At 37.1% G+C, this 25,803-nt stretch overlaps 2 protein-coding genes across 2 annotated transcripts in view; one reads left to right on the top strand and one right to left on the bottom strand.

Moving 5' to 3' along the window:
* The first annotated feature begins 121 nt into the window (after positions 1-121).
* spag8 (sperm associated antigen 8) lies at positions 122-7,618 on the top strand. The gene is made up of 6 exons (XM_042508706.2): positions 122-922; positions 3,106-3,265; positions 3,492-3,537; positions 5,531-5,645; positions 6,288-6,350; positions 7,321-7,618. Exons 1-6 carry the CDS (start codon positions 866-868, stop codon positions 7,426-7,428), a joined length of 549 nt encoding a protein of 182 aa, XP_042364640.2. The 5' UTR covers positions 122-865; the 3' UTR covers positions 7,429-7,618.
* A 6,100-nt stretch (positions 7,619-13,718) lies between these two features.
* npr2 (natriuretic peptide receptor 2) overlaps positions 13,719-25,803 on the bottom strand; it is a 71,955-nt gene continuing 59,870 nt past the window's right edge. The window contains exons 16-22 of the mRNA XM_042508869.2: positions 24,683-24,829; positions 23,613-23,736; positions 20,913-20,981; positions 20,336-20,510; positions 16,752-16,850; positions 15,283-15,374; positions 13,719-14,310 (exon numbers count right to left, since the gene is read on the bottom strand). Of these exons, the coding sequence (XP_042364803.1) occupies positions 14,248-14,310; positions 15,283-15,374; positions 16,752-16,850; positions 20,336-20,510; positions 20,913-20,981; positions 23,613-23,736; positions 24,683-24,829 (769 nt within the window). The 3' untranslated portion in view covers positions 13,719-14,247. The remainder of the gene's footprint in view (positions 14,311-15,282; positions 15,375-16,751; positions 16,851-20,335; positions 20,511-20,912; positions 20,982-23,612; positions 23,737-24,682; positions 24,830-25,803) is intronic.

The following is a 25,803-nucleotide window of genomic DNA, read 5'->3' as shown; positions in this document are numbered from 1 at the left end:
GTGCATAAAATTCAAACAGTCCATAAGGGTTAAAAAAATAACATCAGAGGGGCCTTTTTTATATATATATATATAAATGTATATATATATATATATATATATATATATATATATATATATATATATATATATATATATAAATGTATATAGACTTTGGCTTGTGAATACTTATTCTTATAATTTCATCCAATTTGTCTTCACCTCAAATTTACTGTCACAAGCAAGGAATCTCACACGTAGCCCTAAAACAAAGTATTTGTGCAAGATGTCACCAATACACATGTTTTAAACATCTCCCCATAACGACCAGAAAACATGGAGTGCAGTGTCTTGATAAGAGAGCAATTTCTATTTATTTCATCCATAAAAGTTCTTGAGCAAATGCTCCGGAGGGTAAAACTTGTGTAGCTATAATTCTAAAGGAAGTTTTTAAAATCTAATTAGTAGCCTAATAAAGTATTTATTTATTTAATAACCAACATTTTATCAATCCAATGAATATTCTTCGCAAAATTATTGCACTCCGTACTGACACAAGACTTATATATATAGATATTTAAATCAACTCAACCTTCAACTTCAAAGATATAACAGGATCAAGGATAAATGTAATTTTGTTTTTTTTAAACTTTGTTTAATTTTTTTTTGTTTAGTTAATTAGTTATGTTTAGTTAAACATAACAATAGTTCCCATTCTTGCTCCCGTCTCCTTCCTTCCTGGTAAAGAAAAACCGTTGTCATAGCGACACTTCCGTCAACAGAATCTTGTTGCTAAGTGACACTCGTCGCTAATTTCAGATTTCGAGAGGTTTTAGTGTTTACTCGGCCAATTTTAGTCACGTTTCTTGTTAATCTCGGTGCTAAAATGACCACCGCGGAAAATAAAACAGGAAGATGCATGATGAACAACTGGACAGAAGAGGTGAGTGAAGTTAGTGAACCGTGAATTTAGCCTCCCTGATGTTAGCTAACTATATTCATTTAAAAGCAATACGATGTTATGTTGTGCTCTGTGACCACAGAACAATAGTACACATTGACTTGTCTTAGCACAATAATAATAAACACAAAAATAATGATGATAATAATGATGCTAATAATAACATTGTATTTATAAAGCACCTTTCATACATGGTGCATGTATACATACATGTTTCACCTGGTGGGAAGAAAGCTTTTTGAGTGTAATAGCTTACAGACTAGAGTAATCTTGTAAGAAAAGTAATAAGTAATGAAACTATTTTAATAACTCCATCAAAGTAATGTGACTTATTGTTTTTTATATACTCTTTAATAATAATAATAATAATAATAAAAAGACAATGAAGCTAAAAATGTCAAAAATAAAATAAAAAATGTCTACAGCAAAGAATGCTTTCCTGCACAGGGGAAGGATGCAAAGCAACAGAATAAATATTAAATTACATATTAACCTTTTACCATAAAGGATATGTTTTTTTTGGGTAAACAAAGAAATCAAAGCACAACAAAACAAAGCCAGAAAAACTTTAAGTGAAGTTATTGGATTTTGTTTTGTTTCTCCAAAAGGATTTGGAGTTAAGCTGAACACAGCTCACATTTATTATTTAAAAAAACAGGAGATGAAGGATATCTGTCCACATGATCGCACAATCACCACAAAATGTCATTTTTGACCAAAATGAAGTTTTGTTACCAAAAACTGGAACTGTGACCCAGTTTGTGTGTTTGTCCTCAGGTCAAAAGCTCCCCTGATATTCAGATATTAGAATATCGGTGAGGAGATACAGGTGTAGTTTGTGTTTCAGGTCAGTGAGGAGATACAGGTGTATTTTGTGTTTCAGGTCAGTGAGGAGATACAGGTGTAGTTTGTGTTTCAGGTCAGTGAGGAGATACAGGTGTAGTTTGTGTTTCGGGTCAGTGAGGAGATACAGGTGTAGTTTGTGTTTCAGGTCAGTGAGAAGCCTCTCATACAGTGATTGTGCACACATGCCTTTTTTTCTTTTAATGTGCGTCATAATGGCTGAGACTTTTTCTCTGCCTGCTGCATTACCTTGAAAACTCAGTTATAAACAGAGTCAACACTATTAAAGCTGGCACGTGCTTATAAAAGGCATTCAACCTGTTGTCTCACTAAGTGCTTACACACACAATACAAACAGCACAGATATTCTGAATGGGGTTAAAAATATTCAGCACGAGTTCCCAAAGTCCACGGTAACCTTGCTCTTCATAAAAACTCTAAAATATTCAGTTTGCTGTCTAGAGATGGGAATTTAGATTTTATTTATACCAATGCCATTATTGACTGTTTATCAGTCCAATTCTTTATCAATCTGATTACTTTTGTGAGAGTAAATCAAAGTAGGTTTTCACTGTCAACACAACTATGTTACTATCCCTGAACAAAGAGTAACACAGTAGAAATACGGCATGCAAGTGTCTCAGGTGTGCAAATGCACCACAATTTCACCATTTTCTGATTCATATTACATTTAGCTTCAGTCATGAACGTGCTTCTCTGCGAGATAACGCCGCAAAGTAAAGTAAAAACAGTCCGGTCATGTTCTCACGCTGTCCGAAAGTTGGCTTTAGGCGTTGCGCTCTCACACCAAAATCACTTTGAAAGTGGCATTGTTTTAGGAGTTTGTTTCATTTTTATTACCACCATATCTCAAGAAGGCTGTGAGAGAATTTCCTCAAACTTGGTACAAATGTTCACTCGGAGGAAGAATGAACAAATTAGAATTTTGTGGTCAAGGTTCAAAGGTCACTGCGACCTCACAAAACATGTTTTTGGCCACAACTCACTAACTATGACAAAATTACACACAAATGTATAATAGGTTAAAGTGATTAAGTGCTGACATCATATATTCACAAGGTCAAAACTAAATTTCATTGTGACATCATAATAAAAAATAAAAAAAAACACATTTCAGTCCATTTCTCAGCGTCATAACTTCAGGACAGAAGCAGGGACGTTTTGTTAGTTGAATAGTGACAGTAATCTTAACACTTTGCTGATTGTATAGATCTCTGCTAACGGGGGGGAAGACGTGTCTGAAAAATGCATGTTTCCATAGACATGATAAATATCTGAATCCTGTTTGTTCATTTACACAGAGGGCCGTTGCTGCTCTTGACACTCAGGAGGAGAAGACGCAAATCCAGAGACACGGACACAGAGGGATTCTCACGATGGACCAAGACGCCAAAATAGAAACCGTCACTACACAGAGAGCAACTTACATCCCTCCGAAAAGTCCAGGGGTGAGGCTGCGGGGTACGTGTCTGTCGCCCGCCTCACTTCAAAACTACCATTTCAGCCCACGTGCACACTAGACCGTATTTCAGAAGAGCTGGAGAGATTTAATTGAGGCGGAGAAGCTGAGTACTAGATTAAAACATTCACTTTGAACTATTTTGCTTAATTTAGTTTTTTTATTTCACTCAATAAGTCTTTCCCAGATGATTTAAATGCTCTTCTTTTCTTTGCTTCCACGGGTCAGGCATCAGAGGCGAGCTTTTGGAAAAACACCTTGCCCAGATGATAAGGTAAATCAACTATGAAAGCCTTTTGATGCTAAATAAATTATTGCTGGAATCGGTTTGTTTATGGAAAAGGAGAACACCGCCTGACCGTGTCTTGCGGGAAACATGTCGGAGGAAAGTGATGTAATATTTACACGTCTGGGTTTGTTTTACTGTTCAATCGCAGCTGTAATACCTTTTAAATCAGATTTTATGATGTTATTTTACATGGAGGCCAGTCATCCTGATGGCGCTTATAGAGTCTCTCCCCACAGATGAGGTTATTAACAACTGCTCATAAAGAATACAAAGCGGCGTGTCTTTGGTGAAAACGGCTCGTCCGGCAGTAGACGGTGTCTCATCACTCATTCTTGAGCCATTCACTAAATTTCCTGGATTTTTAAAGTACACAGCAGCACTACTTGATTCATACTGGGTTCCCATCCAGTGAAGATTTTGGAGAAATTTTGTGGCCTTTTTTATGGCTGAACCCTGTAAAACTTGGATCAAAATCAGTTTTCTTGTGCTACATTCAGACACCTTTCAAAAGTATTTAAACTTTTGAAACTTTAGAAAACTAGTATGATTTCTTTAAAAAAAAAAGAAATGGGGAAAAATCTTGCATAAATGTCCCACAATTTTCAAGAAAGTAGTAAAAGTTGACAGAAAGTGAAAATTAACTTGAGAGAGAGAATCATGAAAGAATTATCAAATTACTTGGGAATAATATCAAGAAAACTATATTTTTATTATTATAATTAAACATATATATTAGAATTCAGTTACAGATAAACATATTTATTTTTTCAAATTTATATTAATTGTTTTGTTTATTACATTTTTCAGGTCATTCCCTGTTTTTGTTCTTGTGCTTTATTTATTTTGTATTTATTATTATTATTATTATTATTATTATTATTATCATTATCATTATCATTATCATTATTATTATTATTATTATTATTATTATCTTTTTGTTTTGTTTTGTTTTGCTAATTTCAGGTAATTTTATTGTAACGTTTTAGACATTTCTTGCTGATTTTTGGGGCATTGTTGTGTTGCTCATTGTCTTCTTCCCATGTTTTTCAGAGAAACCAAGCCAGTCTGTTCAGGTTTCAAACGGTTGAATATCACCTCAGTCTCTTGTGAAACAAAATACTTGAAAACATATAATGAGCACTGACCCGCTGAATGACAATAAATGATATGTGCCAGGATAACGAGTGTCTTACATCACCACTCTTAAAGGTCCTACATCGTGTTGTTTCAGCCGCACGTTGTTTGCACTGATTGGACCTCTTCTCAGGACTGAGTGGGCAGGAACAGACGGTGCTTGACTGGCATTAACCTCACTCTTGTTTGGGTGAGACGACACAAACAAACAGCGCGTGGCTAAATTTCATTCAGCTGATTGAATAAATGAAAGTTAATATAGGTTTACATTTGAAATCAAATACCAAAAATGCTGTTGTAGGAATGTTTGCAGTCGGTTTGTTCACATTTCTGTGGTTCTTCACACCAAGAAGTAGATATTGGATCCTGAACAAATTAACTTGATTTCTCCCAAAAGCATGAGAAAAAAGGGAACAAGCAACTTGGCAAGAAATATACTTCAAATTGCAAGAAATTAGTAGATTTAGACAATTAATATCTTAAAAAGTAATGGAAAATATCCACAAAACTGATTAATTTATAACTTTAAACTTTTTTGTAATTTAAAATTATGTTACTTAATTGTACTTATTACATTTTTTGAGGTAATTTTATTGTTTGTTTTTAACTTTCCTCCTTTTTTTATTTATTGCTTATTTTTTCAGTTACTTATTTGTACTTTTTACGAATTGATTACTAAATATTGCTTTGCTTGCTAAACTTGCTAAATTTCGCACAAATCTGTAATGGAAACTGGCCTCGTAATTATAATCCGGTTATAATTACTCAGAAACGGGGCTGTTTTGAATAGTAGGTAGTTCCAGTATTTCCAGATACTGAGGCTGACATTTTCTTATTTTCACAGAGAGAAGATTGAGGCAGAAATGAACCCACCGACTCCCAAAACTGACTTCTGCTCCACAACACAGCGGGATTTCTGTGTCGAGGGGTTTGTGCCGTTAACCCCTGAAACAACACAAGTGCGTGAGCCTGTTTCCAGCTGGTGTAAACATGCGTCTTTCTGCAACTCTTTGTCCGTTCATTCTTGGCATAAGAGTCGGCTGAGTTGGCTTTCAATCTGGCCGAGGACACATTAGTGGACATGTTTCACTTTCTCATTCCAAGCCATCACAAATCGCAGCTTTGCAGTGGACTTCCACGTCTAATTATCACGTTTTAGATTTCCCTCTGTGTCTGCTATTTACGATCTGGGATGCTACCACTGTGATGTCAACAAATGCACATGGTGGGATGACGCTGAACGTGGTTTTGTTTTGTGTGTCACCTTCTGCTGAAAAGGTCAGAGGACCCGAGCAGAGGCGCCGTCACAGCTCATAATGATCCTAAAATATAAAGAGTAACACAGCTTCAAAAATATCTTTAACAAAAATATAACTGCAGCACTGTTTGTTTTTAGTCCCATTTTCACAGGTCTAATGTAAAAATCTAAAACTTTTTCATGCACTCAATAGATATATTTCTCTCTAAGTTTTGGTCACAAATTTGTTTGAATTGTGCAAAATGGAGCAAAAGTGTTTATTTTTTGTTCAGCGTTGAAGCAGAAAGTAGAAAACTGACAGTACTGTTCATTTGACAGTGTGCCCTTGTCGTCTCATTTTTAGGTTCATGATTATAAAAGTGACCAGGCCATCACATTTTGGAGTGAAAACTGCCAGCGAGTACAGGTGTGTCAGATTGTTCCTGTTTGTTTGTTTGTTTGTTTGTTTGTTTGTTTGTTTGTTTGTTTGTTTGTTTGTTTTTCAAAATCAAGCTTTAAAAAGATTTACTTTAATATTATTTTCTACTTTCACTGAGTCAACTTCTTAATCAACATCAGTCCTATTTATAAATATCAAATATTTATTAGTTTTCCCAAATTATAACCCTTTAAATGCCAGTTTTTTTGTTGTTGTTTTTTGGATTATTACAGCCTGAGATATGTCAAATGTCAGTGACTTGCAGCAACATTGATTGTGGCAGTGCATGCAGTGGAAATAGCATAGGCCAAATATGGTTAAAAAATTAAAGATTAAAAAAACATTACATCAGATGGAAAATAGTCAAATTTACAAATTCCAAGGCAAAAGCCCGAAATGACACCCGTGTACAGTGCATGTTTTTATGTTTGGTGGCTGTGGGCTCAAAAATTGCAGTTTGAATGGGTTTTAATGATGCAGTTTTTGCACTCGACAGTATGAATGTTAAAATTTTCTTTACGCTGTGTATTTGAGACAGGAAATTCCAAGATTAAACAAAAATACACAATCTTGACAAAATGAATTCCATATGCACGAAAACCGCCAAAATGACCAAACATAAAGCAAGAAATGTGTGAAAAATGTGACAAGCAGTCCCCAAGGGTTAATAACACATAAATATTTACAGTTACCTTTGAGTGCTTTTTTATGGACCAGCAGGTATATGATCTATATCAGTGATTATCTCTCTGATGTTGTCAGGTTTTTTCCACTGCTTTAAAGAATAACAGAGTCACTAATGGCAGTGTATAATGTCAGCGGAGAAAGCAGCAACAGCTTTTAGCAGAGTGACACATATCTAAAAAGGTCGAGATGAGGGTGATGATCGACTCTATTCAAACCTTTGACCTCCATTATTCCCTCTTTGCAATGTGTCGTCTTATTCTTGTTGTCTCAGGGTGTCACCGGCGTACGAAACCTGAAAGCTCCTTTTAAGAAGTCGGCCCTATTCAGCACACCCATCAGCGAGCGGCTGGATGAAATCGAGCTCCCGCCAGATAACTGAGACAATTTATCGCATAAAATATCTTCATTACCAATCCACATGAAAGTGGTAACCCATTGAAAAACAGATATTTTATAACAGATACTCAGCTGAGGTCAGGATGAAAAAACAGATAGAAGTTTGCTGACATTTGGACTTTAAACCTGCCAAACAAACTAACTTTGAACTTAATAAAACAGATTTACTGAGACATGTTTGCCTCCATGTTTGGCCTCCTAAGTAAATAATTATTTACTCCATCTGTCAGCAGTCTGGTCAGTTCTGACCCGAAGCATTAACGGTGACACACAGTGCAGACCGCAGCCCGTAAACAAACAACTAAAAGAATACGGAAACGTAGCTGCACTGCTCCTCATGTTGTGGTTTTGTTTTTTTCACTCTCCCTCTGACATTTTCTTCCGCTTTTTCTTTTAAGAGTGTGTGGGATTTAACCTTCTTACATTGTTGCCTTTATCACTCAAAACTGGACCAGTTTCAAATATTGTTGTTCACACATTAGACACAAAAACATGGGAAAACAGCGCCCAAGTTGGAAAAAAACTTAACTTACCCTTTAAATTTGAATTTCTGTAGGTGTCGTACGTCCTCTGTCTGCTCAGCCAAACCACCAGTTTGTCAGTCACTTCTGGAAATATTAACCACAGTGTTTCCATTACATACATATACATGAAAATAAACATTATAACCACATGTGAATGCTTTCATAAAGTGGAAACAGATCAGATTAGTAGAGTGGCAACAGTGGGATTTATTTGCATGGAGTGCTAAGAAATGCCTTTGCGAAAAACATTAAAGATCCGTAGAATATGTTGACAAAATGCATCAATTTATTAAGCAAAAACATTTTCCAAGTATAATGCATTGTAAAAAGTGCAAATGTAATATAATAAGTCAATGTAATATAATAGAAATCTGGAAAGAAAGTAACTTCATACAATAAAGTTGGCTTGACTCAACTTGAGACGAGCCGGTTCTTACCACTGCAACTTTTCTCTGCAGTGTTTTTTATCTCATCGTGGACCATTGGTCCGAACTCTGCATTATAAAAATCATGTTTTGGCTTAAAATACCTGTCAATATTGTGGCAGGAAATGTAGAACTGTTGTGGCACTGTCCCTGCTGGAAAACGCACCGGGTTGCTAAATAACAACCATATTTGGTACCTAAAAAGCAGCTGGAAAAACAGCAATGACTCACTAAAAAATCAGCTGTTTTTGTTGTTGCATCACACAAACTGTAGCTCTTACGCATGACGACTAAAAAACTGCTGTGCATTTGCCTAAACCAACAGACAAAACTAGCATGTTTGTTGGTCCCGCACAGAATCTGCAGCTTGGCGGGTTTCATACTATCCACAGTCAACCTCCAGACGACAAAGTCAGCTTATGTACTTTACTTTAGAAACATTGACATGATTCATATGAAACGTACAAATGTAAGCTTTGTAGAAATGTACAATGTCAACATTTTCTTCTGGCAGCTTGGCAGTGATTGCACATGGCCAAAGAGCACATCGCACAGCAAAGAACGAAGGACTTTTAAAACACAATTCATGTTGAAAGTCTGATTTTTTTCTTTCAGAGCGTCAGTTTAGTGCTTTTTGTAGCTCAGGTCTTTTTTGTACCTCCCGCTGCCGCTGTCTGACCACAGAGCTCACTTTGTTTACAGGCTCCATTCATCGTTTTCTATCATTTTCTTTTTCACCTTTTTGCAACCTCTAATTGTTGCAATCAAGCGGTGCCGAGCAACAAAAAGCTACACTTTCCTCCTACATCTCATAAATATTTCTCTATTGTCTTTGAAGAAAATGACCAGAAAAGCTATCAGGACTCAAAGAATAGCAGCAAGTGTTTTTCTCCACCTTCACAAAGGAAGGTGCACTCAGGCCTGCAGCCTGCAAAACGCATTCACACGGCCGCGCTACAGATTCACATATGAGTTCTGTCAATCAGACGACAATTCCAGCGTCTGCTGATCCTTTCAGCGGGGATTAGTAGGCGGTAGCTATGGCGACAAGTAATTTTAGCTTATATTTATGCTGCTTTTCTCTCCAAACATTTCATTGTGTCATTGGATAATACAGAGAGACCAATTTGCCTCTGAAACAAGAGGCCTTGGAGCAAATCTATACTTAAAGATTTAAAATGAAATGCATTTAAGAGATTTTCATTTTTGTTTCTGCACCTCAATTACAGTTTTGTTTGTCTGTGTATCATTTTGGTCTTTTGGGAGAGAAATTCATTAAAGGGAATTCACAACACACTGTATGTAGTGAGCACTGCCTCGTCTGTAGAGCTGAGCCAAATGTTTTGAAGCTTCGAAGGTTCAATCTTTGCAATCGACGTCCAAATCAATATTTGAATGCTTCTATTTTTTTTCACCAATAAAATGGTGGAGAAAATTGAAAGGAGGTGACAAGAGTCAAACAGGAACGAGGCCAGTCTTCTCACAGTTATCGACCCCTGCTTCTCTCAGTAAATTGGCAGTCTGATGAGGAAAATGAACGTGAGATAAATTGCGGACAGTTAACAGCAGCTGACAACTACCTGTATAGTGAAGCACTTGTATGAAGTTCATTATTTTGTATATAAACCTTTACTTAATCAGGTAAGTCCCACTGAAATTAGGATCTTTATTATTATTAAAGAATTATTAAGAATAATAAAGTTACATAATACAATGAGTCACTGTAAACAAGTCAGACAGTTAAAATTATGATGTTGACTACATTTCTGAACTGACCAATTGGAGGTTTTTCATACATTTTTCTTTTGTTGTACAAATTGAGCAAGTATAGTCTTTGCTTAGATTAGTTTGTTGATTTTTTTTATTGTGCAGTAGATGGTTAGAAAGTCATCGAGGATCCTGGAAAGAAATACAGAACAGCAGAAAGTGACCTTAGTTTTGTCAGAGATTTGTCTTTTAGAGAAACAAACAGACGTTTAGCTCTGCGTCTTGAATATAAGTGTGAGGCATAAATTGCGTCTCAGTTTAACTTTAAATTTGAACGCAGCCCGTGAAATGCTGTTCAGACTAAAGCAGAGTAACAGACTTTAGTCACAGATGATGAATAATAACTTACCTCTTTGCAGTTGTTTGGCTCTGCCAGTCAGTCAAGTTGCAGTTTACGTAGATGTCTATCCGGACTCATGCAGTGAAGACTTTGAAGGGATTTAATAAAAGGTATTAAGTGTATTTTTCTGTCAAAACATGGATACGTCACACACATCTTCAGCCTGGCAGAAACGCACAGGTGTCACTAATAACACTAACGATGCTGCAGAGAAAGTGAGCCAGCATGAGAGATCAAAAGAGCCAGAAATCAAAGTTACCAAATAAAATTCAGCAATCATTAATTTTAGAGTTTACACCCGTGTTTTTTCCTACAGTGACATGTTAAAATTCTCTGTGTGAAAAAGGCAGAAGTTGGGCGAGCAAGGTTAGTGTCACCAATTAAGCATCCAACCAATGTCTCTCCCTCTGTTCTGGTGTTAAATAATGGCCCGCATAGTGTACTCAAAATTTTATCATTTTATCCCATAAGACATGCAAATGAAAATTAGACATAAGTGCTTAAGCATGTTTTTGTGAAACAAAAACATAATGCCTCTGGCCATGGTTGTTGCTGGTGCAAAGGCATAAAAACTGCAATGAATAAATCTGCAATAAAAAATGCAAAAAATACACGTTGATGGCCGAGAGCAATGGTTCCCAACTAGTGGATTTCAAAAACATAATCAAAAAAAAAAGAAAAGGTAACAAACAAAATGAATAAAATGGTTAAAAAAAATACAGAAAATTAAATAAATATATAGATAAATATTTACAAATAATTACAATAATAAGATTTTCAATATTTTTTATAATTATTAATTTCTAGTAAATTTTCCTCTCTCTCTCTGTCTTTTAAAGCAATTAAGGCAAGTTTGTCATTTTCTTGTAACCTTTTCCTAATTTCTTGCAATGTGTGGCGAGCTCAGTGGGCTAAGTGAGCGAACAGTAGATGCACGCCTCCGTCTGCGGTGACAGTTATGTAGAAAGAAAACATTTCCTGCATGAAACAGCTCACAACAAAGTCTGTGGATTATCTTAACCAGGTTATGATTTCAGGAAAGAGACATTGCTGGTGAGTTTTTAATTTCTTTAAAATTCATTTGGCGCGTTGAGCACCACAAGCTGAGTGCACTGTTACTCAGTCTACACTGATAAATAGCACTGATGGTAATTTGGGGATGAACTGTCACTTGATTATGTTTCTAGTTCTTAAAAGTAAATCTGAGTATTCGATTTATGCACACCTTCATGCAGTGTGCTCGGAGGCTTTGTACTTGGAGGTCTCGGAAGTATGAAAAGGCAGAAAATAACACACGACAGGGTGACAGACTCTGGGGTCAGTTGCAGGGAGTTAGCAGGTCAGCGGCGGGTTCAGCAGAGACCTTCACTCTGCTCGCTGTGGCTCTCACAGGCGTCGGCGGTGTGTCACTGTGAGATAGTGGGCGGTAATTACAGCCATGCAGGAGGGGAAGATGTTCTCCTGCAGAGATGAAAACATACACACACACACACACACACACACACACACACACACACACACACACACACACAGCACCCGTGCCTCCACAACTGATAATGAGCATCTAATGAGCGGTGATGCTATTACAAACACACAGCTGCCTGCCACCGACTCGCCTTTCTCCACTTCTTCTCCCCCTTATCTGTCCACAACTGCTTGCAGTTAATTAGGCCGCAGTCAGTTTCTCTTCGGCTCACTCGTTATATTTTAAATAATAATAAAATAATAATAATCATGGCGGTATTGTGAAATGTGAAGCGACAAGGCGGATGTAAGTCACATAAACCTGAACTAATTGTCAGGATTTGTGAGGTGAAAAAGTGCAGAGCTGATTTTTGACAGAAGACAAAAATAGAAAAAAAATCTTCAAGGTGAAAATCAATTTAACCCTTTGAAACTTGGAAAGACATCGCTTGGGTGCTTTCAGATGCCTTTCACAAGTATTTTAAACCTTTGAACCCTGAGCAAACTGGTGCAACTTTTTTTTTTTTACAAAAGGGAAAAATACAAAGAGCATCTTGGTACTAAATGTTTCACAAACTGCAAGAAATTGGTAGATTTAGAATGAAAAAAAGGTAAAAATGGCAATGGAAAAAAGAGAAAAGCTAGGGCAAAACTATGTTTATAATTATCATAATCACATATTCAAAAATATGTTTTAGAATTATGATTTTTTTTCATTTTCAAATTTCTTTCCAATATTTTTTTCTCCTAATTTCTTGCCAATTTTGGGGTCATTTCTTCTTTTGTTGCTCATTACCTTCTTTCCAAGTTTAAAAAAAAAATCAAGTAAATTTGCTTGGGATTTAAAGGGTTACTCAGTAGTTCCCAAAAGGTTACACTTGGTAGACTGACCCTCTGCTGAACTGGCTTCTCTTTTGCTCTCTGAGCACTTCCGGCTTTTTAAATGTGAAATTCAAGCAGGACGTCCAATATTTCAGAGGCAGCAGGAGGTCATTTATAAATTCTTTCTGGGTTAAACTTGGATGAAAACACTTGTATTGCCAGGAGGTTATGACCCAGATACATACAGAGCGTTCTCACGAACAGCATGATGGTAAATTTAACCATTTGATGCCTTTCACAAGCTGTTTAACCCTTTAAAACCTGAGCAGATTGGTTTCTTTCTAAAACATGCAGGAAAAAAGGCAATGACCATCTTTGCCAGAAATGTCCTACAAATTGCAAAAAATTAGGATCGTTATTGAGATTATTTAAAAAAATATCCAAAAAGTCCATAAAACTGTATTTATAATTACAATTATAATTAAAATTATATTAGAGAAAAAATATTTTGTAATATATAAAAAATAAATAGATTATTTTATTATTGGACTATTTTTTTAATGGTAATTTTCTTGTTACTTTTTTTTTTTTGCAAATTTTTGGTCCATGTCTTGTTAAAGAGCTCTTTACCATATCGTCATATTTTTTTTAAAGAAATTAAACCAATTAACGAGACTTGGATTATACTACGCAGACTGTGTGAGAATTTTAAACAGATGTTTTGGTATTGTTTAGCTGTTGTTAAAAATGGACCTCAACATTGTCTTCAGTTATTCAACATAACATGAGGTAAGTGAAGTATTCCTTTAACATTAATGCATAAAAATAACAGACTCATCGGGGCTTTCTCATGTTACACCCTTTATGGCTGCAAATATCAATAACTAACCGCACTCTGAAAAGCAAAAGCATAAAAAATACTGCCTGATCCTTTAATGGAAAAAGAGTGTTTTACTCAGTTTATTGAACAAAATATCTTACAGTATCTTGGATATACATATATACATATTATCTTGTACTGTGTAACACGGTTTGTGAACCCCTGCAGTGACATCAATTGTAACGCTGTGCCTCCAAACTTCAATGGATGTTTCAAGGAAATATTAATACATCATTGACTTCCAAACACATCATACAAATCTTAATATAGAAAGCACAAAAAATAAGAATTTATCAGTGAAAAGTACTCACTCTCAGGACAGAAAGCTTCTTCATACAAAAAACAACTTTTACAATATTTTTTTTCTTTCTTTTTTTTGCAGTTACAGTATGCAGGTAATAAATATACCTGGAATTCCCTCTGTTTTTTGTTTTTTTTTGTCATACGGTGTTGTTCTGTTTTCCTCTGCACGGAAATCACCAATAAAGACTTATTCTAGAACAAATAAAGTAGCGGCGGCTCGGCCACCGGAGCTTCTGCTGTCGTCTCCACTGCTGCTGCCACATTTTCAGCAGGCCTCTCAGATAACATACACATCAGTCTTCTCCCCAAGAAGCCAATACGTTCTCATTTTGCCTTTGCCCTGGAAAAACACACAAATCAATAGATTCATCACATTGCCCTTCGTTTTAAGGGTGACCCTGATGGTTGCTGCGGCTCGCCTTACACCCCCACCCCGAATAAAAGACATAAGGAAAAATGAACCACACTGTTACACTTGTCATTTTTGAAACGCTAAAAGCACTGAAATAGTCCTCTGAACTGATCATCCAAAAATTAATTACACCAACATTTGCTGGCTCCAGTTTATCAAATGTGAGGATTTAAAGTGAATATCTTTTTTTTCCTCCTTTTTTCTGTAATTTTGAACAAGGTCCAGATTTTCCTCGTACAACAACCCTAAAAAATGCTAACTAGTCACTAAATTAAATATTAAATATATTTTGCGTAACTTTAATCTAGGGCTGCAACTAATAATAACTTTTTCCTTGTTGATTAATCTATTATTTTGGTCTATAAAATGTTAGAAAATGGTTAAAAACATGACAAAAAAACTGCAACAACTTGTCCAAGTTCAAAACACTTATCAATACCACCACCTGTTCAAAACTGCTTTTTTAATGTGTAATTAATGTCACATTAACTTTAATGCGGTGTTTTTTTATGTTTTGGATTTTAGTGTATCTGAGTTCCTTGAAAATTGCTCTATAAATAAAATTCAGAGAGCTCTATTTTAACAGTTCTGACGTCTAGTATTAAGTCTTACAATAAGTTATCTATTTTTAGTGCACATTAATTTGTTTCAATTGCATCACCTTTTTATCGTGTTTTCATACTATTTTTAGCACATTTTTGAAAAATATAAAGGTAAACAGCACCAGCAACAAGTCATTATTTCACCCTTCAGGTCTGAATCTGAGGCCTTATAGTTGCACAGACAGATGATTTTTGCAGAGTGAGCACACAAGTGGGAAAGTCTGTCTTGGTGCAATATTTGTTCTTTTTCTGGTGTTTCATTTGGTCCATTTTTAAAAAGTAAAGAATTGGCTCTTACCTTCATTTCTACATCTCCTCGTAGCTGGAGATCAAAGTAGCCGAACTCATCCAGCACTTCTTTGGTGGCCGAGGACACGTGGATCTTTAAGGCTGCAAAACACATCGAGAGGATTTTCACACCGTGAATGACAAACGACAGCTCTGATAATATTTGCATCATCACCACACTGCTTTTATCTCGGGCCTCGGGACATGCAGCAGACGAGGAAACCGGGAAGATGAGACGATGCACTCGGTCCCGTCAGCGGATGAAAAGCTAACGGTGATGAAAATCCGTATTGTTTTGTTCAATTAATGCACACAGTGCAGAGACGTGAGACGAGGTTCCTGCCCGTGAAGCTCCGGGCTGCACAGTTTATCGCTGGCTAAGGGCCCTTCGCTGTAAGTGCTATCAATTATTTACCAGTGGAGGCACAATACAGGAAGCGACTCAGTAGTTAATCAATACATCTGATGATTCGCTTGCAGGATATCCAGCCACAGTTTCATAACACCAGTTCCTGTCACTGCCAGTTAAGAGCAGAAATGTCAGAGTAGAGAATATTAGACTCAGCAGGTCAATACGTCTTATATTCAGCTTTTAAATCACATTTTAAACAGATATATTAAAGTTAAAAAAAAGTACAATAAAGACAGAATCTCAATCATAGTTTGTTTTGAGTGTAAGATCTAACAAACTGTTAAAATAAGTGCTCATTGACTGTTTATGAGGGTCCCCGTTATGTGTTAAACTGGCAACAACCATTCAATCACTCCTTCAATGAAGTACAATATAATCAACACATATTTAAACTCACACTAAGTCCAGTTTATCTTACAGATACTATTTCTCATTCTCAGGAAAACAACTTTGTATTAAAAACATACAAATGTAACACGTCAATGGTTTGCAAATTCTGTTAAATACTTTTAACCCTATTTTTGCTTATTGTGGTGTCATTTCTTAGAGTATATTCAAATGCTTTACATCCCTAAAATCTGTACAACCTGAGCTAAAATGTTGCATAAGTCAAGAAGCTAAAAAAAATCTGATAAAAATCAGAGCACAACTCGGAGAGAAAAAGGTATTTTCATTCCAGCTCAAAATTTCAATAAATCAACCCCAATATCAGTGAAGTTTTCCCCCTAAAATCAGTATCAGTTTCATAAATCCCAGTTCGGTTGGGCACTAGTGGAAACATACAATGCCAACATTTTCTCCTCTTCTCTAGGATAAAAAATCAAAAAAGGCAATTTAGGAGGAATATTTCTACCAGGAGACAGTAGTACAATAAAACGTGGCTAAAATGAAAGACAAATATTTACAGAAAACGCAGGACAGCGACAAAAATCTCAAAGAGAAAAGTTGGAACTTCTTGTAAACATTAAAAAAACATCAGATAATGAGGACAATGTCATATAAACTCATGCTCTAAATCCAGATGTGTTTGGGGACATCTGAAATCAAATAAAAAACGTGACACTCACCTTCTCCGTTGGACTCCATTCGAGATGCCGTGTTGACAGTATCTCCAAACAAACAGTATCTGGGCATTTTCAAACCGACCACTCCGGCACAGACTGGACCTATAAAACCCAAAATAAAACAGTCACATTTTTGAACAAAAAAAAAAAAAAACAAAAAAAAGAATCTGGCATGCTGGAAACTGCTGTCATTATCACACAACCGGCGCAGTGTAAATGTTTTTAAATGAAACGCCAGAGGTGTAAGTGAATTGAAACTGTGCTCAGAATGCTTTAAATTACTCTGACAATGTTAAGTACCAGCCTACGCACGCTGGTCCATTTCTGCTGCATGTCAAGTGTCTGATTAAGAATACAAACCGTGCCGCCATGAGCGGACACAGTCTAAATACTGTGTCAGAGGCCTCTTGTAAATTATGTCAGACTGAATGCAGCAGACAGGTCAAGATAAAACATCCAGAGTGTTTATGTCCAGTCCATGTGCTGGTATCCAGAGCTGGGAAGTTATAAATCACCCCGCGACACCTGATGTACACTCAGTTGCCAAATAATGAGATATATCTTCTAAAAAGGGATACAGAATAATACAGCGGTCTCTAATTAATCCTACTTTCATAAAGTATACAGTGACAAAATATGGATGAAAAGCAGATAAATCCGTTTAGTTTACATTTTCATAAGCACTCTGTTCATGTCGTTGTAGAACACGTTAGTTGTCACATTAACACGCTGTAATACTTTGCCAAAAATGCCTCCTGGACTCACAATAGTTTTGACAGCTGTGCAAACCTTTGATAACATGCAAGTGGAGATGGAGAGCACCCCAAACAAAGCGTCAACAAACTGGTTCACAACAATCATGTTGGCAGACACGTGAGGATAGAAAGCCAAAGCACACACACACATTTTGGGATTGTCATAAATTACACCAGTTTGGGAAATTTCTAATATAATTAAAGGACGTCTGGGACATGCAATACCTGAGGAATGCAAAGTTATGTAGCTTGGAAATATAAAGGACTATGCAATTGATAAAAATAGGTCTTTGATTTTGCTTTATTGTCAGAAGAAATTGTGAATTTTGTCTTGCCTCCCAGGACGTCAACAATTTTACATCAAATCAAACACACAGATCAACACAAGCAAGAAATCATGAATAATTTGTACAAAACTTAACTCTCTATTGTAGAACATTAAAGATAAGAAATAAAATATTGGAGACAGAAAATTGTGTTGCTCATAATGGCTATTTTTTTTACAGAATTTCTTGCAACCAATTTTAGACTGGAGACCATTTTGCAATGGGATCACACCAGTTGTGTTACAGCAATCCACAACGCGAAACAAATATGGGCCAGGGGTGTAAAGTGGCTCGGGGGCTTCTTCCCTAATTCCTATCCCCCTACTTTTGCCCCCTTGCACAGATAACACCCATCTTTGAGCCACTGAGAGGCTAATTAGGTTTGTAACTGCAACTCGTTCAAGGAAATTAATGAAGCCAAGGGATGTTTTATAGTAGTTTATTAAACTAAAAGACCAAGGCAAAACAAAATGAAGTAAGACGATGTTATGTTACTTGATATTAAAAGATGACACGATGCGATACGATACGATACGATACGATACGATACGATACGATACGATACGATACGATACGATACGATACGATACGATACGATACGATACGAGAAGAGAAGAGAAGAGAAGAGAAGAGAAGAGAAGAGAAGAGAAGAGACAATACGATACGGTCAACAGAAAATGTTGGAGCCAAACTCGCCCTCTTTGTCTAAGTGTTGCCATACTAGTGAATGAACAGTAAGATAATGTGAAACCACACCCCTGTGCCAATAAGGACTACCAGAAGTGAAAGTGACCGAAAGAACGTGTGCAGCCTAAACAAATACCAACAACACAGGCCAAATACACATTCTGGCTCGCACACCAGCTACACAAACCTGTCTTGCATGGTCGCAACATTACTGCATTGACAAAATCTAACAGACAGACATATTAACACTTGGCAAAACACTCAAAACTGCCTCTGTGGTTGTTCTTGCAACAACAGGTGTCACCTTGATCACAGTTTGATATAGAGACACACACACACAGACTGACGAGGTGAAATAACAGGGGAAAGATTGGAGTCATGCACAGGAAATCCTGATGCTGCTTCGATCAACTTGACAACAAAATACACATTTCTTGGGCAGCTGGCTGTATTTCCTGGAAACGGAAGCGTGAACTGAATAAGTTCTCATAATTACAATATTGAAGAAGCCTGTTTCAGACCTCTGAATCACTGCCTGCATCTTCAATTTGTTCAACAATTCAAAAAGGGTCTGGTGTTGTGCACATTACCGGCTGTCTTCCCGCTGGGAGACAATCAATTTTTGATAGACACAAGGCAGAATTAAGAATGGGATGATCATCTTCCTGTGACTGTGCGAGCCAGAAAAAATAGGTGTACCAGTGAAAAATACAAAAAGGCTCAACAATTAAAAAAATCATAATCTCGATCATGATGTTGGCTTCCCACAAATAAATAAACATGATCAAATGATACGACAGAGAACAGATGTGCAAAACAAAAATGAAATGTCGGAAGCAGAAGTTGAACAGCTCCCTCAAAATGGATTATGGAGGAATTTTGGATTTAGGGCAAGTGATGTTAGTAAGAACAAATCTTACACAACGAGTGCATGAGATCTGCAAAGCAACACAACTAAAAAAAACACAACAAACTGCAGATGATGAATGCGTGAAGGCCAAGAAGAACTACGTGGCAAATGCTGCTTCACTATATCCCCGTCCTTGTCCAGAATAGCAATGCTGCACAATGTATCACTCACCTCCAAAAGACGTGTGTGACACACGCTTTTTAAAAAATATTTCTTTATATTGTTAGGAGATTCAGGTGAAGAGGAACCATATTTTTATGTCTTATTTTGATGCAAATATTTGTGCATTAGCAGGAATGTCATACAACAGCAAGTTAAAGAAGTGCTTTATTTATTTAACCCTTTGCAGCCTGAGCAAATTGGCTTATTTTTTTTGAAAAACACAGGAAGAAGTTACACGTTCGAGGTACAAAAAATAACCTGGAAATGAACATTTAAAAAGACAGAAAAAAGGTAAGAAAACAAAAACAAAAAAAAAGAAAAAATGTACAAATAAAATAGCTGTTAATAATAATAATAATGGACATTTTTCCCTATTTTTAAAATTATAATTAACTTGTAATAATTTCTTCCTCCGTCTTTTAAAACTATTTCTCCAGTAATGTTTTTGTTGGATTTTCTTAATTTCCTGCAATTTCTCCTTAATATCTTTCCAAGTTGCTCAGTGCCTTTATAATCATATTTTCAAAAGAAATCAAACCGATTTGCTCAGGTTTCAAATGTTAAAATGCAGGTGAAACGCTTCCAAGTGTAGCACAAGAAAACTGGTGCTATTCCCATTTTCCCAACAATAAAAAATATTTTATCTCTAAAATAAATCAATAGTCCTGATAAGTACTCATGATCTATCTACTGTTTGAAATAATTGCGATACAGATTTGTGAGATGAGGCTGCGGGTTCAGACTCACCTGTGTGAATACCTATCCTGAGTCTCAGCTGGTCATTAGGTCTGTGCCGGATCTTGAATGTTTTGACCTGCTCTAACAACGCCAGCGACATCCCCGCGATCTCTCTGGCGTGCAGTTTTCCGTTCCGCACCGGCAGCCCTGACACCACCATGTAGGCGTCGCCGATGGTCTCCACCTGAGGGCCGAATCACGATAAGAATCAGAATCAGAATCACAAGAAATTTGCTTTAGTTTTATGTGCAAACATCTAAACATTAATTAAACTAAAATTAATTAATTTTTTTTGGATTTAATTTTTTTTTTCCAGGTAATGTCATGTTATTTTTTTGTTTTTTAAACCTTTTTTTTTTTTTTACACAAATTTTCAGGTAATTTTCTTGCATGTTTTACTCATTTCTCGCTAATTTTAAGGGTCATTTCTTCGTCTGATGCTCATTTCTTGACATGTTTTTAAAAGAAATCAAGCCAAGTTACTCAGGTTTCAAAGAGTGAACATAAGGAAAGAGATAAAACTCAGGCTAATAACTGAGACAAATAAGGCTAATTATCGTTATTCAGACTGATGAATCTGACTTACCTTGTATACATCAAAGTTATCGATGATGGCATCAAAACAGGTGTACAGATCGTTGAGCAATGTGACAACCTGCAGAGAGACAGAAGAGTTTTAACGGTGTGACTCAGTAAAGCAACAAGAAGGAGTTAAGTGCTGAACAACAAGTCTGTGTACCAGCTGACAGAATTTTGGCTTAAATAAGACGTAAAATAGACAGACGTTAAATCCGGCATTTGACACTGTTTTCTCTTGTTAAACGGCTGACAGATTGCGAGACCAGTGAGTCTGCAAAATCTTCCACATAATCTGTCTGTTGCTGGACGGTCGCCCGCCGAGGCTCACTGAGAGACACATTTACAGGATCATGAATCAAATCCACAGATGGAATATTACAAAACACAATCTGTGTCAAATTTACTAAATTGTGTGGCGTAATAGTTGTAATGTGGCAGTAATGTCAGAGGTTGGCTGTTTGTTCAAAGGCAAGTCTATTATTTAGTCTTCAGCTTTAATGTCATTTCTTTTTTTTTTTTTAATAATTGTGTCTGAACATAAAAAAACCCAGATGGCTCTTTATCTAGTCAGGACATTTTGTGCTGTACTTTAAGAGTGAGCAGCGCTAAGTGGACGAAAACATTTAAACTGTGAGACACTTGACATTATTTTGTCCATACTGAACTCCTAAAGGGACAGTTAACCCCAAAATCCTCTTACGTGTAGATTGTTTTGCTGTGAGCTCTCGAGTGTCGGAGATATTGTCAGAGGAAAATATAACTAATAAGTACTTTGTGCCTGTGCATTCATTGTCTCATATTAACATCTTCCTTTCATTTACGATGACAAACACAGCTGCATCTTCCAAGGTTAATAAAGCGCTGACCTACACTTACTGACTCTGTGCAATCGCATCCTTCATATGTTCACAAACAACATCTCACTAATGCACTACAACATTTTCAAAATGGCCGTTAAGGTACAAGGAGGGCCAATAATATTAGAGGTCAACACACGGTGAAGCGCTTGATTGACCGACTGGATGCCAAAAGCTCAAATCTCTCCTGAAACAGCTGCAGACGCTAATGTGGGCTGAAAAACCTCCTGTGTATGTTTTTGTTTTGAAAATACACGACATGTAATCTTTACTGTGACTTATAATCTATCTTGCAAAGGCAGTGAGGGATAGTGGTCTTATACAACAAAAGAAGAAAAATGCATTAGTAAAACAGCAATTTTCATGAATTTCTAATATTTGTTGGGTTGCCATTATTATTAAATAAAATATAACCACCCATATTTAAAGATCATCTCCAAAGTGAGATCATTTCTCTCTCTGGGCAACACGAGACACTGATGCATGCTTTTATAAATAGCAGGCTCGAAGATGGTACCGCTCTCCCTCCTGGTCTACGGAAAAATACAATTAATCAGCTACAATTATTCAAAATTCTGCTGCATGAAAAAGGAGAGTACACATTACGCCTATTTTTAAGTCATTACACTGGTTACCAGTTAGTTTTTGTATTGATTTTATAATTCTTTTATTAGTTTATGAAGCACTACATGGCCGTGCACCGGAGTAAATCTCAGAAATGCTTTCAGTTTATGAACCAGGAAGGCCCCATAGATCATCCGGTTCTTCTCTTTTAGCCGCTTCACAAAACAGAATAAAAATATTTGGCAATGCTGCTCACGGCCGGGAGAGAAGCTGAAAATGTGTCTATTTTCAAATATAATTATTTCAAGCTTTTATGTAGTCTTTTTTTTCAAACTCGTGTTATTATCATTATTACAGGGTTCCTACGTTTTAAGGTAAGTAGGATTGTAGTGCATGTAGATGCAGCAGCCAGTAGCTCCTCATATCCTTGCTACATTTTGCTGTATTTTTCTATTTTTTCAACATCATGGCCCCTTTTGCTGACGCATGACTTTTCTACATTAGAGAAGCACTTATCAACATCGGGAAAAGTTGTGTGGGGCTTGAACTGAATGCAGCAGACCGCGAAAGGATCCCCACCAATGGCATACGCCGACCAGCCAGTCAGACCAGAGGGGAGAAACAAACCCGAAAGCACCAGATGAAGAAGGGGAGGAGAGCTGGCATTAGGGTGAGGCTCTAAAGATATAGCAGGATCAATGGTAAATTTAATTTTATGTTTTAAACTTTGACTAATAAATCTGCCTTCTTTTGCTGACCTATATAAATATCTAGCATTGTTAAGAGTCATATTTGAGAAGAAGAGATGAAGATGAGAAGAGTAAATGTCCGTTGTTGGGGTAATTCCACTCTTCTTGATGGTGTCAGCTTGTCCATCAACACTTCAGAGCCTCTGCCTGCATGTGCCATCACGATAATGTATTTGCTCTAAAAACCTCCCTTTGGTATTCAAGTGAGAGGGAGATATGTGGTGGCACAATGTGACTCAACTCTGCGTCAACACACTCTTCCATCTAACTACTGTACTATTTTGAGTTGCAGCCCGTGTGTGGGAACACACACACTGTGGGAACTATGAGACACACTGTAGGTAGAGACCTGATACTGGTGAGCACTTTTATGTATGAATAGAGAGACGGAGAATTCAGCATGATCACCAACAGCGATTTTTACAAGCTTATAGATGAGCTCTGCAGATGTTGAGGAAAGACAGAAAAGTTGCACGGATACATGAGAGAGCGAGCTGCAGAGTGCAGGGTTGCAGTGAGACATTGATTGCTGTGTACCTGCAGCGGTGTGCTCTCTGCAGACATGGATGTGAAGCCCACGATGTCGCTGAAGTAAATCGTGACGCTGTCAAACGCTTCTGCCTGCACCGTCTCCCCTCGTTTTAGCTGCTCTGCTACTGAACTGAATGCAGAGAGAGAGAGAGAGAAAGAGAGAGATGAGGTCAATATGTGCATGCTATGACATATATTTCTTGTGCTTTCTCTTATTTGTTTATTAATGTTATTATGTACTTAATTTATCTATTTTCTTGTGTTTGTACATATTTCTACTTGGGATAATTCTCTAAGCTTGCATCAGAGTGACTAACAAACTACAATTTCCCTCCGAGAATCAATAAAGTATTTCTGATTCTGATTCTCAGTCACTCACAGACTCAAATTTTGCAACCCAGCCAAAAAAAGGTCAAACAAGCAGCTCTACGAGGTGATGAGATGGTGATTGTTGTTTTGTTGACACCACTTCCTTGAAGACTCGTCTTTCAAAAACACAGCTACAGACGCCTGGCAGGTTAAATTGTAACAGCATGTCAGTTCAGCTTTGCTTATTCTACTCATGTTAATTTTCTCTTAATCAAATCACACCAAGGGCAAAAACACTGCGGCAGAAGTCAGCTCGTCTAATTCACAAATGCAGTGAGAAATGATATCTGTCCTTTCTCTCAGGCCATTCTCTGCGTGTCAGTACAGCTTTGAAGAAGGGACGATTTTTCAGCAGGAAAAGGGGATGAATAGGCGAGAAAGATGAGATTTGCTACTGTGGTGTTATCCAAATGCCAAACTCACTATCGTGTGTGCTCCTCTGTCTCACTTAATGAGCAGTTTGCCTGTCAGCGCTCTCTGTACCCTTTCATCTACTGCGTGATCGCACCACGGGGAAATGTGTGTCTGTTAATAAAATGCGGTGTTGGGAGGGATTTCCAGTCTTTAATTAATACAGGGATTTAACACAATTGACAGTGTCACTGAGCCATGCTGCGTACACTCGCCCTATTTGCTGGATTCAAGTTAATTGGAGTTTTAAGCTTTTTGGTTGGAAGGACAAAAGTGCGAGCGTCATTTGTGCTTACTGTGGTAATATTTGATAGAGGAGGTTTTCGGCTTTTCTCTTCTCCTCCAGGTAGGCTTGTGTTCGCTCCTCCACCAGGTTCTCCAGGTTGTTGGCGTACTGCTCCATCCTGGACAGCAGGTTGTTGAGAATACTGGTGCTGCCCTCCCTGTGGAAAACACACACACAGAGTAGAGTTGGGCAATAAACACACACACCCCGGGTCGGTGAAGAGCTCAGGTCGAACTGATAAATAAAATAAAATGTATCAGATTTCACACTGTTCCCTCTGGAGCCACAGAAGGCACACACATGTTTATCAGGTACGGCTGAGTGCCCATACAGTGTTTTTATTCTGAGTGACAGCATATTTTTTCAATTTTTACCAATCAGTAGAGAGTGTATGTGGCAGTATGTACTACTGTTTTTTTTTTTCTGTTTTTTTTTTGCGGCTGGTGATGGCCTAAAATGAACAAACAAATCTTTTTGAATGACTCTGTACCGGGTCGGTCCAAGTTCATGATTCCCTGATATGGCTTAAATATAATATCAGGATATTTTAAAGCTGTATCGCAATACACAAAATGTAATTCAATTTTTGCAGTCTCCTCTTTCATCATCTACTGCACATCTGTCCATGCTGGTGGAGGGATCCCTTCTCAGTCGCTCTTCCTGAGGTTTCTACCATTTTTTCCCTGTCGAAGAGTTTTTTGGGGGGATTTTTTCTGTAGTCGTTGTGAGGGTCAAAGGACAGATGGATGTCATATGCTGGAAAGCCCTTTGAGGCAAATTGTGATTTGTAATAATGGGCTTTATAAATGAAATTGCATTGAAAAAAATGAATTAAATTGGTAGTGTAGATGTTTGAGGTAAAAATCTAACCATTTAAGGGCCTCACAGGCTCTCTGACTGCTGTAGCTGTCTCTCTGACTTTGTTAATGCATCCAGCAAGTTTTGTTTTGAGTACGTTATCTCTATATATGTGACGGGTATCTATTCACGACTGCACACCTGCAATCTTAGCATTTCAAATATTTCATAATTATATGATACATGTATTGCATAATGACATTTCTACATTCATTTGCTTACGCATGCACGCACGCACACACACACACACACACACACACACACACACACACA

Source organism: Plectropomus leopardus, chromosome 20, assembly GCF_026936395.1.
Source record: "Plectropomus leopardus strain MGB_pleo_1.0 chromosome 20, ASM2693639v1, whole genome shotgun sequence".
In the NCBI taxonomy this organism is placed as follows: Eukaryota; Metazoa; Chordata; class Actinopteri; order Perciformes; family Serranidae; genus Plectropomus; species Plectropomus leopardus.
This window is presented reverse-complemented; position numbering and strand designations above follow the sequence as displayed.